Source organism: Rhea pennata, chromosome 5 (genome assembly GCF_028389875.1).
Source record: "Rhea pennata isolate bPtePen1 chromosome 5, bPtePen1.pri, whole genome shotgun sequence".
NCBI lineage: Eukaryota > Metazoa > Chordata > Aves > Rheiformes > Rheidae > Rhea > Rhea pennata.
This window is the reverse complement of record NC_084667.1, coordinates 15,056,410-15,073,094: the sequence shown is the minus strand read 5'-3', so window position 1 is coordinate 15,073,094 and position 16,685 is coordinate 15,056,410. Positions and strand designations below refer to the sequence as shown.

Genomic DNA, 16,685 nt, shown 5'->3' with positions numbered 1-16,685 from the left:
ATGAACAGAATTCAAAGTGAATTAGTAATTTTGTATTAAAATAAGACCAACCCTTTATTTAGCATATTTGGTTTTCTTTTTCCCTTTATGAAAGTAATAGATTTGTTTCTTAGGCTGTAGGAACAAAGTCTAACAAACAATGTCTTTCTTACTTAAAATACTGAAAAATATTTATGTCTCAGATGACAACAATCACAATATATCAACATTTTTAAAGTCTAAGTAATTTACTATCCTAAAATATAGTGGCAAAAAGGAACAGTATTTACATACTATAAATACGTTGCTCCCTGAGCAGCTAGGAAAGTTTAATGAGAATTTAATATCAGAAAGCTGTCCACAAGCTGAACTATAGCAGTACACAACACACAAAAATTCTTGTATAAAATAACATTCTATTATTTTTAAACACATTTCACTAAATAACATTTATAAACATACGCCTAAATAATTTAAACACAGCAAATTAAACAATTTGGTCATGCTACAAAAATCACTGTATAGAAAAGATAATCAAAGTAGATGTTGAAAGTGCTCTCTTGCTTGAAGGAAGCTACTTCTAGTGCAACCTGAGTGATCTACAGATAAGGAGAACTGCTGGCGCTCAGGTCCCTTCTCACAGCTTTCCAACAGCTCTCAATATAATCACTCCACACATCAGCTCTTTTAAGATAGGTCAATGTGCCAGCAAGCAATTGCCAATTTTATTTTAGGAAATTTTTCTAAGGAATAAAGTGGCTGCTAATCCTCCATAATTGTAGTGGGAAAAAGCAGTATTCCACATGGCTTTAAAGTTTTACATAGGTGTTCATCCATGAATAAAAATGTGCTTACTCTTTTAATGGATGTGGCGCGATGCTGAGGATCAGTACTACAGCAAGCCAGTTCTTCTGCTCAGGGAGTCCGCCTCCAGTCTGAGCTGTTAGCTTATAAATGACATGCTGTAACACCATCAATATGCAAATAAGCTGTTTTATTCCTACATCTGTGTATATCTTCCACCACATCCACTGCATAATTTTAAAGTGCAAATCTTTCTTAAGAATGTATTAAAAAAAAACCCTACTGATTGGGGGGAGGAGAAAAAAGTTCAAAATTTTTTTTTGATTTGTTCATAAAATGAACCATGATTCATCAAGCAAAGCAAAATTAAGCTGAAACTTCCACCCAGCTCTATGCTGGAGTCTCTCACAGCTATCTGAGTTCCCTGCTTTATTTTTTTCTTACCATATTGTTGCTATTGAGACTGACAGTTTTTATCAGAAGGGTTTAAATTATATGCAGGAAGTTGTTATCGATGTATGAAGGGTGAAAGGGGACAGAAAAAAATCTTGTACTTTACAGTGTACCTTATTGCTGTTGTAACTAGATGCCCCATTCCTTCTGCTGTGAATTTTTGTGGCATTTGTAATGCAGCTCTGAAGAAGCCTTAGAGAATTTGTGCTGTTTTTCTGTGAAAAGAGCTGATGACGATGGGCTGCAGAATGAAGACAGCTTTAGGAACCAACAGTTGCCAGAGTTGTTGGAATAATTACCATATGTATAGGCCGCATTTGTCACTTACACAAGCCAAGACCTGTACTTTTGTTACCCTTCAGGTCTCATCCATGAAGCCATGGTTTGGTCAAAGTATCACCACATAGTCCCAACTTTGTATTCTGTTCTCAGAATGTCACAAAATAGCCAAAACAGAGCATTTTCTGTACCTAACTGCCTTCATAAACGTACCGAATTTAGACCGTATTTAGATATTAAAAGCTCACCTGTAGGATTATACATAGCACTGGACTGCTCTCTCATGTCCACTCCCCTATTTTATTCCATTCAAAGCACTTAGCCATACATACCGTAACTGTAGAAATCTTGCTATGAGAAAACAGCTACACTGCTTGAGGCCATGCTCCACGACTATTCGATTCTGAAAACTTCTCCCAAGAGTATAGACGAATTTGGCATTGCCATTTACTGGCAATAATCAGAAGTCATGTTTCATTCCACTCAAGTTCTGGCTCATTTTAAACAGGCTTTAATTAATTACAGTAGTGAGGAGCACAAGCCAGCTCCCCACTGCTCTAACACAGAAGATGGTGTCAAAAGAGGCTGAGTTTGGCGTAAGCACTGCATTAGGCATGTTCTTGAAGCACATCTACTTTTCCAAAAGCAGCTGGCTGCAAGTCAACTGAATGGCTTAATTTTGAGAGAAGCCAATATGACCTGGCTCTTGACTACTCTCTCCATCATGCTTTTTGGTCAGTGGTGACTTTACTCATGATTAAAGCCAGGAGAATAATTCTAAAAAGAAACTACATACGAGTATAAAGTTGTTCACAAGATAAATCCAATGAGCTAATTAGCAGACAGCTTTCTGGTCAGGATAAATAGCTGTCTGGAACCAGCTTGTTCAGAATCGCTTTTGCCACTGCTTTTCTGACATTATTTCACAAAGTGGACCTAAATCAAACTTAAGTCTTACCTGCAATTGCCAATCTCAGCTGGAATGCCTAAGAATTGCTCTAGTAATGAAAAGAATAACTAGAAAGAATATACTGAAACGGAACTATAATTTGCTTGTAACCTTCCACTTTGTACTTTGGTAGAAATTGATCAGTGTTAGAATTATCATCTATTAAAATCAGACCTGGAGCTTTAATATTCCTGCCCATCACAAAAACAGCTGAACACTACTGTTGCCTCGGCCAACTTACTTACTTAACCTTTCTCTTCTCTGACGACTTCCATGATCTTGACCCCTGTCACACCTCCACAAACAAAATAATTATAAGGCAATTTCTGCTTCCATCCCTTCTACAACAGTTCCGGAACCAGCAAATAGATTCATTCCCCTTACAATTTAAACAAAGATGGTACCAAGAATAAGAAGAAAAGCCTTTTTTTTAAAAAAAAAGGCTGCAGAAAAATCTATAGGTCACTTTATCTATTCTCTAAAGAGGAGAGGAAACAAGTCACTATTAGCCCTCAGTAGTGCAATTAGGTATATGTCTTCATCAGTACTTAATGCTTTTCACTACAAAACAGTTACCTGTCATATATGGGGGCTTTACAAAACTGTTTTCCTTGCAGTTCAGCCCATTAGCACTTCAATATTCATTTTCCAGTGCCTACTTCCCACCTTGTCTCACCTTCCTCACTAACTACATAAGCCTTTCATGCACCGCTTACGTCTATACTTCAGAAAAAAAAAAAAAAAAGAAAAAAGCATTCTCATAATCAAAATTTTATATCCTCAAACCCAGGTCTTTTGTTCATTGTTTGATTCTGATCACTGACCTACTTAGTCACATGAAAATTCCAGAGCTGAGAAGGACTGTCACTCGATCAGCCAAAAAGAAACTAGGAACTAGGTGCAAGCTAACAGTCTACATGTTCCAATTTAAAATAAGAGACAAAGAAAAAACTAGCAAATATTTTAGTCTCACCAGAAATCATGTAAAAAGTTGCTACTGCTTTTTTAAAATAAATAAATATGTTAGAAGCTATACATGGCCTTCTAAGCAATGAAGTTAAGAGTTCAATGCAAGAAAATCAATTCCAGACTTAAGGCCAGTAACAAGAGATAACCAGACCAATACCTTTTTTGTGTGCAAGTCCACAACTACTGGGCCTATTTGGCATAACAGTTTAGAAGCAGAAAAGGCAAATTCACGTATTGAAAATATTAAGGGATTACCATGACAAAATTAAACAGAACAATGCCTGTAAAGTCTCTCTAAAACACAGTGCTGTTCTTTTGGCCTCAGTGTTTCAAATGATAATATTGGCCAGCTGCACCTAACAAGCTAAAACTTTTCTATTATAACCCAAGAGTGAACAACAAGCATCACTAATCAGGGATTTAAAGTAGCTATGTATTATTTTAGGTAAAGATCTCTTGTTAGTCAAACAGCAGATAAACTCAGCTCCACTGGTCTCTTCCGAAGGTGACATGAGATTGACAAATTGGTGTGCCCAGATTTTGAAAAACAGTTCTTCAGGTGAGAGACTGTGGAGATAAGCTAGTCTTTTAAAAGTTGCCCAAAGATTTTCTTCAAAACAAACATTTATATAAAAGTTCTATGTACTGAACCACTCTGAAGACACTTAAATAATTAAATACCCAACAAGAAAGCTATATCAGTTTCCTCCTTCCTCCTCATCTTCTTGTTTAATAACTAGGATACCTAAAAGAAAAAGAGAGAAAGAGAACAAATCTGCAAAGATTTACAAATAAATTATGCGGAGAAAGGTATTGTTGATATTGATATACCTGAAAGCTTATCTGGACTGTCAGAAAGAAGAAAGAGTTGCACATGTATTTGCTGCCACTGATTCTAACTGTAGACACCAACTTCCTACATAACTGAATCTCTCTTAACTAGAAGAGGCTTCAACTGATGAGATCTTCTCTTGGATGCTTTTCCAACTTCTTTAGTAGCAAAAAGATATTAAAGGTAAAAAAGTATTAAAGCATGACCCACAAAGATCAGCCTAACTTGGTCACTGGAAGATGCACTGTGATATTACAGCTGCTAGCATACAACTAGCACTCAGTCTTCCTCTTGGAGGAAGTCCTACTTTGTACTGCCGTTTCCATGACATACTGCACAGGCTACATCCTCAAAGATACCTAACTAGGATGTCTAGACTACAAAATATAATGCCAAACCGTGAATCCTTAGTGGGGATCCAAGAAGCAATATGGTCACACGTTCTTAGAGCTAACTTGGGTGTCATGGCCTAAAGCTGCACTGCACAGTATGAACATACCCTATACAAGGTATGAATACAAGGGCATCTCAGATTCTGACAGACTACAAGGCTGAAGATACCACTTCACAGTGATGTGTTCACAAACTTAAAATAAACTGCAATGCTAACAGTCCCCCAAAGATTTATCAAATTAGACATTTTCCCCACACTAGCAAGATTCAATAGTATAGGTGAGCTCACAGCACTCTGAAGTAGCGTAATAAAGTGCATGCCTAAATAAACAGTACAAGAATAGCAGGGGTGTGGAGGTATATGTTCATCCACCTGTGTTGGTGACTAGAACATTCACCTGGGAAATGGGAACTGTAGGTTCATACTCATGCTTTAATCAGCTTGAAGCAGAGACTTGACTTCGGTGAGGCTCGGGGGTGAGAGCTCTTTGCTTACTGCAAGACTGGGAAGCTGCAAGACTGGGGCACAGTGTCTCTGTTTTTTCACAGATAGGGAACTGAAAATAAAAACAAAGCAGCCTGATTTCTGTCAAGGTTAGCCATTTAACTTCTAAGGAGGGATCCTGGCACAGGAACCAAGAGAAAGAAGACACCTGCCCAAAGTTACCATCAATGCCTATTTTCATCCAGAACATCTGCAACCATTTTACTCATTTTTTCAGATCCCTATGCTAGTCATGTCACACATAAGCACAGCAGGATCTTTGGACACTGTAGCTGCAAGAAACTTACGTTCTGCTACAGTATTTCTGAAATTTGCGTTACTCCACATTCTATATTTTCTGGTTTCTATTTTTAAATATCTTCCTCTCTTTCTACACTGTACAGGAAATACATATACCTAATCCAGAGCTGTCCATTGCTCCAGGCTGCAAGAATGCTTAAGAAACCAAGGATGTGCCCTGTACTGGCAAGGTTACCCTTTGCCCATACAACTACTGTTCTACTCCAGTTTTTCTATTTACACAACATATTCTGTCACACCAGTGAATGGGCTATTGCAGGCCATCCTTCACAGCAGTACAGTCCTCTCACTAGACTTCAGCTTTTCCATAATTCTTATTACTTCAGTTGATCAGGCTTTGATTTCCATCGCCCACTGTATTGATGCTGTGCTCTTGTTACCCCCTATATACTTATATCTTCCCTGCTGCTACTCTGACTCTTTATTAATGTTACCAGTCCTGCTCTTCTCTTCATTGCTTTAGTAAACAGGGGATAACAGTGAACAGTTAATAACTCCAGTAGCAGAAAATAACATATTTTAAAATAGCTTTTAAAGTTGTCTCACTTTTCCTCACTAATCAGGGCATGCTTTAATATATTTTCAAATCAGCCACTAAAAAAAGAAAGCAGCAGAGGAGAGCTCATAAATTGAGGCTTACTGCAGTGAAGAGAGGCACATATTCAGGCATTTGGGAAACTTGCGTGAAGCTGTGAAAACCTGCCCTTGCACCAGAAGCAAAAGAGAGAACATGTATCTATATATCCCCATTCTCTCATGTCATCATCTTTTTTCAGAAAAACTGTAACTCAACTTTGTTGTGAAAACTGTAATTCTACTTGGCAGATGAAAGCCTTGTTAACTTATTTAATGCTAAATATGTAAGTATATAATTACACAAGTCAATGTGTGAACTCCACAAGAGAACTTCAAACTAGTATTAAAAATAAACATACATACGTTTCAATTCCTTTTAGTTAGGTGCTAGAACTATTCAACTGGACAACTGCAAAGATCAAGTCCAGCTGCAAGGTAGTATAGATTTAACACTGAAATCTATCAGACACTTTCAGAAGATCCTGAGGCCAGGGCTGCAAAACTCAGCTGTCAGAAGCTAGCCTACTTCTGAATAATAACTCAGTGAGAGGAAGGAGAAGAGGAGTATTACATGGTCACACAGGTATTTCTGAGGATATGATTTATTTCATTGTGGTGTTTTTTATATTAAGCTATTAATTTACACCAATCGCCTCATGCCCCAAACTCACCATCTAGCTTTTTCAGCTTGGGCACTCGTTTGGTTGCTTCTTCAATCCAACTGTTCTTCTGATCAGAGGCGTATTTCTCTTGTAGTGGATTGCCTACAAACACCAGATCCTCTAGTAATGGCAACTCTGACAGTCTCACAAACTCTGCTGCAACCACAAATGTGAAAACACCAACCAGATTGTGGTACATGAAAAATACATCTGCAGTAGACCTTCCTTTCAAAGTCAACACAAGCACAAATAGCATGGGATACAAGAGAATGGGGACTGTTTGGGCAAAAATTGGTATCAAGTTCAAGAACAGGTGCGCATTTTAAAAGAATTCAGAGAAAGATGGTTCGAAGGACAAAATCCCTTGGGCTTAGAAATTAAATTCAAATTTTGAACTATTTTCTAAGTATTTTTAATCTCTTGCATGAGCAGAGATATAGGGATTCTGTGCATCTGCAGGGTTATCAGTAAAACTTAGCCCTAGAACAAACAGGACTATTTTCTACTTACTGACTTACTGACTTAACGTATGCATTCCCCATAACAATGTAAGAAGTTATAGAACAAATGGGCCTGGCTTACCCCAGTCTTTCACCAAATTATTTGACATATAGAGGACCTTTAGCTTCTTCATTACACGGATCCCCCTCAGCTTCTCAATGAAGTTGTATGAGATCCACAGCTCCTCTAAAGTATCTGCAACTGCCTCCTAGAAAACGACAGGACTACTCAGGTAAGTGAGGATAAGTCTTCCTCTTTCTTCAGCTTCTCTCTTCTTCACACCCTACAGGTCATCTTCTGTAATAAAATACTAATACATAGTGGTCCTCATCATTTCAAGCAGGTCCCTAATTATGCATGACAAATACCCAAGGGAATTAAGTGCAAAGGGTCTGAAATATACTTAGGAGGAAAGAAGTCACAATACTAATATAAAATAAGGAATAGCTGCTGGAGCAATTGTTCTTAAGGCATAGGGTCAGAGCAAATCCATTTGGCTGTTTGTGCACTGTAAATACATACAAAGTGACTGAAATTCAACAAGCACTTTAGAGGGATTTTTATACAGTATGAGGGACTGAACTGATTCAGATTCATGTATGTTTATATCTGTAGGTTAGAAATTGCTTTCACAATTCCCTCAAAAACAGAGGTTTTTTTTAAAACTAACCATTACACACTGACTGTACATTTCACACTTAAGAACTATGGCATCTCCAAAGATTGGAACAGCCTTGAAGAGAGACTTTCTGCAGGAGAAATATACAATCAGTCTTGAGGAAGAAAACTTTTTCTATATTCTTTTGGTTTAATTAATCAGATGATTAAAATAAATCTTCTGCTGTTAATACAAATGTAACAAAACTGATCCTGATTTTCCCCAGCAATTCTTCCTCTGCCTAGTAGACTTAGCCCTGTCATCATCTTCTCCCCCAAAGCCATATTGCTCAGAGTGCCAGTTACCCATAAAAAGTAGCACTCATGAACCATGGGTTCTCGTGACTGCCAATATTTGTAGTAAAGAACCAAGTATCTTCTGGAAAAGAAAACCATATTCAAAATGTTAGCAGAAATTATTTTCATGTAAAGCTAGTGGAATTTAAAGTGCTTTACAAACCAAAACAGTGTTAAAAAAAAAGTTCTGTTCTTTGTTATCAAAAACGAAGAACTCCTCCTTTCTAATATCTTTTTATGCATTAAATTAGCCCTGAAAAATCTCCAAATATTAAGAGAGTAAAAAGAAAAAAAAAGAGAACGAGAATTTGAAAATTCAGAAGAAATATGTGAGAGGGTGAAAAGATCGTAGCGAAAGGAGAAAGTGAAAGGAGTAAGTTAGACAATAAGGGGAATACAGTGATCCAAATTTAAGCCAGCACTCCATTTTGTTGGTGAATATTAATTAATGCTAAGAAGCACATACCAGTCCATTCAAGTTCTTTATGTTATTTCTTCCCAAAGACAGAATTCTCAGATTTTCTGCAACAGATGAAAGACAGTTTCTTCTTAACAAACGAGATTCTTTTTAAATTGCAAGAAGATGCTATAAGTCTGCTAAAACTCCACATTCTACTTGATTTGATGGAAACAGAAAAGCCTGGAAATTCCAGCCCAAAACCTGCAGCTCCTTGCCACAGAGTCCACAACCCAGGGACAGGCCATTAAGATTTTTGTCCTAAAGTCAGCAACCCGATGAGTTTCAAGGTTTTGTAGATCAAGAATAGGTGCCCAAGAAACAAGAGTTCAGTCTCACTTGTAGACAGTTGGCTCCCCCTCGTCCCAGCACACCTCTTCCAGGTATGACCAGAATCAAAACTGGTACAACCAAATCCTCTACAAAATGCAGTGACATTTTTCCACTCAGATCTACAACCTCAGCAACAGATAACACCACAGATAAAAAGCTGCTGAACTGTGGGCTCTCTCCATTATCAGTGTGGAAACTGGTCATTAAATCACTCTGGATTTGATTAGATGTTGAATATCATAACCCAGGCCTGCTGGGAGTTATAAAGGTGTTTTCTGCATGGATTTTTTGTTGTTGTTAAACTTGCATAGGACAACTGCCAAAACTAGTGCCCATGGATACCATGCTTTAATACATCGTTACTGCTAAACATGCATTCTCCAATAACGGTAATTTTAAAAATCACATGTAATTTTCTAAGGTGAATTAATAAGGATAAGACTGGGTATACAGCTAGATCCAGGACATTGTATACGTCCAATCCAAGCAACTAGAAAATGAATATGATCCGGCTTGTCACTTACTAAGGCTGTTCAAGTTGGCGATTCTTTCAATGCAGTTTGTAGACAATGACAGCTTCCTTTAAAAACAAGAATAATCAATCATCTTGACAGTATAAGAGGGATCACTGTATCAGAAGAGTTCCACTTCCAAACACCACTATATTAGGAATGAATTACAATTTATTTTTCTCTCATTAGATGAACTAACTAAATATGTAAACAGACTTATAATATCCTCAAACCATCAAGATTTCTGCAACTTTATTTAGCTTTTGGGAACCTACCACCAGTAATTTCCAGCACGTATTGGATTATCTTTTTACTTCTAGCCTTAACAAATGGGCAGTCATTTCGTTCTGAAATGGCTGTAATTTCTCTCTGAAGATAAATTTTCTCTCCTTTTCTCATTTCAAATATAGACATTATTACATTATTACAACAGTTTGGTCAGTTAAACAACAGCCATACTGCTTTGGTACCCAGAGATACTTTGATATCTCTGCATGCTGCTGCACTGGCCATTTGGCACATTCACCAAAACAGTTCACTGTGCAATTACAATCTTAGCACTGTAGGAGTCAGTACAAACAGTATTTTAGGAAGCAGCTCAGATTTGCTATCATTAAAGGCAGAAAGAGCCTGAACAAGTGAATGTGGTATAGCAAACTCTGGTTTACAATACTGATAAATAAATGGATCACAAATGTGTCTGTTAGTTGCTAGATTCCAGACACGGACCTGTAATTATATACTGGTGAACAATCTGCTAATTTTTTCTGAGGATAAATATTAATACAGAATCTACCCTAAAATCTTCTCAGTTAAGTGACAGGAATCATAGGAAAAAAAACTCTAACAAGCAGGAATTGTGTGTAGAAGGAGAAGCCCAGCTGAGGGAAAAAAAAAAAAAAAAGTAAAAGGTGCTGCTTTGAAGGCCATGCTTAAACACAGTAGATATATGTTTGCATAGTGAACAACAGAAATACCGAAAATGAATACAAAGAGAAAAGAATGTTTGTCTTCCAATTTGTTTTTAACAGAACTTACTCGCAGTTAACAAGCGTGGAGAGAGATTCATCCATCCTCTCTACAGGAGGAATCTGGCCATAGAGTTTCACCTCCTTTGCCTCTGAAGCCTTCTGTCCAGTTTTTTCTTCCTGAAGAAAAGAGAAGGCAAAGAATATACTCACTGGTACATGCAATTATTATAAATTAATGACAACATACTACTAAAGGTTATTAACGACAAGAGAAAGCATTTTGAACACTGTGTATCAAGATACCTACTGGTGTAACTTTTCCGAATGACACCTCAGCCCTAACAACCCAATTTCACTAAATCAGATATATAGTTTTTTTTTTTTTTTTTTTTTAAGCGGGGGAAGGAAGAACTTCACTGTGAGAGTGACGGAGCACTGGAACAGGTTGCCCAGAGAGGCTGTGGAGTCTCCTTCTCTGGAGATATTCAAAAACCACCTGGACATGATCCTGTGCAATGTGCTCTAGGTGACCCTGCTTGAGCAGGGAAGTTGGACTAGACGATCTCCAGAGGTCCCTTCCAACCCTTCCAACCTCAACCATTCTGTGATTCTGTGATAGTCCATCTTTGGATTATCAAATGCTGGATAGAAATAATGGAAAAGTTGGAATTTAGAGAAAATATTAAATCCCTTCCATTCATGGAGCTAATAACTTAAAAAACAAACAAACAAACCACCCTCACTTAGTCATTAAAAAAAAAGATTTCATGCTTTAGAGAATACAGCAAAAGGCAAATTTCCTAGTTATAATCCAAGCTGATAATTTTCTAGAGAACTAAATACTTCAGTAAATTCAGAGCTTTACAAAAATGGTTATAACTTCATCATTTGGGTGTGCTTATTTGAAAGCTGCAGTCTATTAAGCCCTTTAAAATTCTGAACTGATGGTGATAATTGAGTAAACACTTGGAACAAGTACTTATTTAGATGGGAACAGCAGTTTTGACAGCTGTTTCCTTGACAGAACAAAGAGCATTTTGTCAGTTCACTCAGTGTTCTCCAGTGGGAGAACTGGAGGTCCATTAACAAAGGCAAAATCTACCCAGGGCTTGCAAAACAGAATATTATTTTCTCCCCCATTTTTACTCAGCTAATTGAAAAGTGAGAAAGCTGAGGTCTGACCTATTTTATATGTCTGCTTTAGAATGAAATGAATTGCACTGCAGAAGTATTTAGCAATCCCAAAGCATAAGACCAGGTATTGACTGTTCACCTCAGTAACCGTATGTAATACTTCAAAGAAGTTCAAATACTTCAAAGGTTGTTCAAAGTAATTTAAATGCAAAATAAGTATTTATACCATTATTTTCTCTCTTATATGGCCCAAGCACTTCAGCTGGCTTAATTTAATGAAAATCCACATGTTGTCCTATGTATGCACTGTCCAAATTCGGTATGATAATCTTTCATTCATCATTAGCAATTTAGAAAATTAGAAGAATGTCAGATGTTATGCTAGAGAATGGTGAAAAAAACCTTCTATTTTCTTTCCTAAGAACAATGATTATACTGTATATATTTGCACTTGTACTCAATTTATAATCTATTAGCCTATACCAATCAATAAAATGATTTGTTTCTTAAAAACATGAAAGGGAAGGAGCTCCCAACACAGACTGTAGCCAGGTGTGAGCATCTGCAGAAGAAAATTCATCCTGACTGCCACTCAGTTGTGGAAAAATGGTCAGAGGAACTACCTTAACAAGCCACGGAGAAACCACCAGTAGAATGGACATTTTTTAAGATAAGGATTCCTGTTTGCTAAGTTAAATATTATTTCAGTTAACTAACTCAAAACAGGGCACAAGCAAGCTCTTATGTTGAAGGGAAGAAAAACATCTGAAACTCAGCTCAATATCAGATCTAACTTTACAGGTTAGGTGGATTCAGATTAGGAGCCAGAAAATGGAGAGTTAGAACTCTCTCCAAAGCAACATGGACAAAAGAACAAATTCAGCACTTCTTACTTAACAGAAACTCAGTAACATAATTCTATAATCTCTACAAAGCACATGATGGAAGAACAAATGTAAAATAAATCTTTAATAGGAGACATGAAGTTGAGGGAGGAAAATGGAAAAATATCAGAATTATTTATACTCAGTTCACAACTCTAATAGTGCTGCTTTCCACAAGATGTTGCATTCTGGCTCTTATTATGACAGCAAGAGTGAAGTTTGTGGGATATACAGCATAGTTTCAAAAAACCAAATCAAAACAAAAAGCCTGAAATACAGAAAGTACTAAACAATGGTAACATTCAAAAAGGAAGTAATCTGCAATTACAGTGTAGTACCTTAAGCTGGTGGTAAAGATCTTCTGACTTTCAACTGTACCTGCGCACATGATCTCTTACAAAGATCTTCTAGACACCAAAACTGTTTGTGCTGTTGCTCCAGCAGCTGTACAGAACTAGAGGGGGCCGACATACACAGAACAGCACGTCTATCCACCAACCTCGAGTTCACTGGGATTGAGGGAAAACTCTCATCGACTTCAGTGAACTATGAATCTGACCCCAGAGATATCCTATGGCTTAATTACTAATGACATCCATGTCCTCTCCAACAAACAGCTTTCTAGAAGGTTATAAGACCAGCTCAATCACACTGGGTGACTGTAATAATGGTATATTTGAAGGAGAAAAACAAGTGAGAAACTCATTCTGACTTAAGCTTTGCACGGTGGACAATATAAGAGGCCTGCGTAACACTGCTGCAGAAAAACACTGATAAAACAGTGCAAAACTTATTCTACACTGCTACACTAAATAAGCAAATATTATGTGCTGAAATTAACCCACGAGAAGTTGAGCGAGGGGGTGGAATTTTTGAGCATTGCAGGTAGCTTTTCTATACATTCATTTTAGCGCTGTTACAAGAGAATGGCAGATGTCTCTAATCTCTTTGTAGCTTCAGGCCTTTTATCAATGTATATTCAGCAGAACAAGGCAAGATAGCAAAAACTGACTCATCTTTACTAACTATAGAATTTTAAGAAGAACACAAAGAAACTCTAAGAGGATCGACTGCACATCGATATTAGTAATAAAAAATTTACTTTGTGAAATTTATTATAGCAGCAGATGTTTCAAGTAAACATATTTGTTACAAAAAAGTTTGAAAAATAAATTTATCTGAATAGTCAAAATCCATGCCACGGAGTAATGCAAACCAGCTAGATACTGTTCTAGTACTTACCCATTCAGGGACTTACCCATTTGGCTAGAGCTTCTTTGATAGTTGTTGCTTTTGCCTAAAAATAAGCAAATTAAAATTAACACTCATTGCAATTTTTAGATGGATTGTTCACTGCAAACCAGCTTCCTCTTCCTTCTCTCTCCCTTATCCGCTTCTCAACCTGCTCCTACCACTTTCCTCTATTACCTTCCTAGAGCTTATTCTACGAAGTAGGAATGAGCACAACTCCTCACTGTTCTTAATTTTCTGGGGTACTCAGTAGCGTTTTCACAAGGAAGCAGCTGACTTCATACAAGCACATTATCTTTGTGACCTTATTCTCTGCGTAGGCTGGGGAATGGGTAAGGGACACTGCTTCTTAGTTGTGATGATGAAATTTATTAAATTCAAAGAAGTTACTATATTAAAAAGTATAGTCTAGTCTTAAAAACGCGCTTTCTGTTATTATGTGTTATGTAACTTGCTGTCTGAAAGTAAGTCAATGAATATGTAGAAAGATAGAGGCTGTTAAGATTCACGGAGGAAAATAAGGCCTGCCTTGTCCAATCTCAAGGGCAGTCTGGAACGTCTGTATTTGTTTCTCTTGATTTTATATCCAGTCACATCATGTTATTGAAAAACATACATTATTCCGTTAAAAAAAAAATCCAAGAGCTACTATACAAGATTTTTTACAGATCAATCCTCTGATCAACCTTCTGTTGTCACTAACTCCAGCTCTTCTGGCTCATATCAGCAGTTTCACTGAAGCTAAATCACTGTCTCCGTCCAAAAACAGTAACATATTGAGAAACCCTGACATATCCTAAACTTTAAACATATTCTGAGAGGTCTTTTGGATGAAAACGGTTCCACTGAGACTGGTCATTCACAAAAACTGCTCAACAGCCTCCTTCCTATAAAATCAGGAAGACTCTAACTTGAACATCTCTATTGCTCTTCAGTGTAGCTCTACAACATGTGGATCAAAGCAGCCTTTCAGGCAATTGCATACCAAAAAAATGACTATGTAGGTTAAAATCAACAAACTGACCTCCAGCCAAAATCTTATGGGTAATTCCTTCAGGTCACAGAGCTATAAGGTTGTGCACTGTATTGCTGCAGAACACCAGAAATTCTGCAGCCAATGATAAAAGGCGACAGTTGTAGTAGCTACAAATAAAAGAATAGTGTCACTGAATCCCCCAAACCAGGCCGAGATCCTGGATATTAAGGACTCTGAATATGCATCTCAAATCTCCAAATATGCCTTCATTTAGACATATGTCAGGAAGCATCCCCAGATGTGCTAGCTACCTCCTTCCACTGAGTGACCCTCATTTTAATCCTACGTACACTGAGTTAGCTAGCTGGCTTTCTCTAGGTGCAATGGTAGACAGCCTGACAAACCTGCGCTATGACATCCCTGGTGCCTGGTGCAGGTAAGCAGCTGAGTGACCTCCTGTTTAGGACATCACAGCCCCTAGATCTCCCTCTGACAGTCTGCCTCATCAAGTCCCATTAAGGGACCAGTGTGCCAGCAAAACCAACTGGCTTCCAGTTAGTGAGGCTTTTTGGACAGGAACTGGTAGTATTATTTTTCATGCTTGTGCTAGCCTAGTTAGGGCATCTGGGTGCAAGATCTCCGTCACCCATTATTAAAGGCAGAAACTGGTTTATGTGACCAGTGCCTGAGTCTCTTTCAAATCCATGCCAAAAACGGATTGGATTTGGAAACTAGTGATCCGTGTGAACACAAAGAGCAGTTTCTCCCCTGACCCCTACAGACTTACCTCTCCCATTATAATACCTGACTGGTATTATAATGTAATATGGTGGAAAATACAAAAATCAGCAGAATTGGCATATCAAGAGAATATGCATTAGGGATTTTGCTTTGTTCCTTAAAGTGCACTTGAAATTTCTTTAGACAAATCATACTATCTTCTGCCAAGGCAGGTTACCTAACACAAACTTCTGAAGAGCCTATTTTCAGGTGTCCTCTACCTGCACATTGAAAATTCCCCTACAGGGATTTAGATTAAAGAAAGTCGTATTACTGAAATACATTTCAAGCATTCAAATCTCCAAATGATGAAAAGCTGCATTAATCACCCTGAATGGCCACCATCAACAGTGCAGGAAGAAGAAAAACAGTATATGAAGAGGAGAGAGAAGACTCCCATACATATTTATAAAAGTCATAACAAAATAAATGTTTCCCCCTCTCTCCCGCTCAAAAAACAAGATAGCTTTCGGACACAAAATATTTTGACACAGAATATTTACAAAATTCAGACCCACAGGAAAAAGTAAAACAGGGACACTTTGCCTTCATTTGCATACATTTATTCATATATTTAAGTAAAGCAAATTAGAATTTCACAGCAACAGAACCCAGGCTACTTAGTGTAGTAACTGCAGGTACCGCTGCCTTAAAACCAGCCAGTCGTCCTTTTTTTTTTTTTTTTTTTTTTTTTTAAACGATGACCTCCCCGAGCCCCAACAACCGCAGGGTGTTAATTAATTAGCTCCCGCTGCCTTCATCTACCCCGACCGCCCCTTCTCCCAGGCACGGTAACAGGCCGCAGCTCCAGCGCCACCGCCGACGTACGGGGCCACGGCTGCCTCATGGCCAGCTCACGGCGTGCCCGGGCCGCGCAGCGCCAGAGCCCGGCCCGGCCCGGCCCGGGGAGCGCCCGCTGCCGCCCGGAGGCTCCTCGTGGGCAGCCGCGAGGGGAGATCGCCGCCGCCCCAGCCCCGGCCCGGAGGAGGCCCCGGCCCGGAGGAGGCCCCGTGCCGCCCCAGCTCAGCCTCGCCCCGCGCCCCGGCCGCCGGCGGGGCGGCTCCCACGCGCTGCCGGGCAGGCCGCCACCCCGCGGGCCCAGCGCCCTCCCCGCCAGGCGCCCGCCTGCCCGCGCCGGCACTGATCGGACCCACCATTGCCGTTGCTACCGTTAACGCTCCGGTTGCTATGGCGCGGCGGCCCCGCGCGCATGCGCAGCGCCGGCGGCCCT

At 38.8% G+C, this 16,685-nt stretch overlaps 1 protein-coding gene across 3 annotated transcripts; it reads right to left on the bottom strand.

Moving 5' to 3' along the window:
- Positions 1–28: 28 nt before the first annotated feature.
- Positions 29–16,670, bottom strand: DNAL1 (dynein axonemal light chain 1). Of its 3 annotated transcripts, none has more exons than XM_062577883.1 (8): positions 16,609–16,670; positions 13,706–13,744; positions 10,497–10,606; positions 9,471–9,526; positions 8,623–8,678; positions 7,284–7,410; positions 6,711–6,857; positions 29–4,178 (listed from the first exon to the last, which is right to left on the bottom strand). In XM_062577883.1, the coding sequence occupies exons 1-8, from the start codon at positions 16,609–16,611 to the stop codon at positions 4,132–4,134; spliced, it is 585 nt and encodes a 194-aa protein (XP_062433867.1). In that variant the 5' UTR covers positions 16,612–16,670; the 3' UTR covers positions 29–4,131. The 3 variants fall into 3 exon arrangements, with proteins under 3 accessions (XP_062433867.1, XP_062433868.1, XP_062433870.1); XM_062577884.1 differs by having other exon boundaries at positions 6,711–6,803; XM_062577886.1 differs by lacking the exon at positions 16,609–16,670 and having other exon boundaries at positions 13,690–13,744.
- Positions 16,671–16,685: the final 15 nt, after the last annotated feature.

Coding starts and splice junctions, on each gene's coding strand:
- DNAL1 (XM_062577883.1), bottom strand. Junction 10,607..13,705: donor AAGAAGCTCTAGCCAAATGG/GTAAGTCCCTGA, acceptor TCTTTTCTTCAG/GAAGAAAAAACTGGACAGAA. Junction 8,679..9,470: donor CGCCAACTTGAACAGCCTTA/GTAAGTGACAAG, acceptor CATCTGTTGCAG/AAAATCTGAGAATTCTGTCT.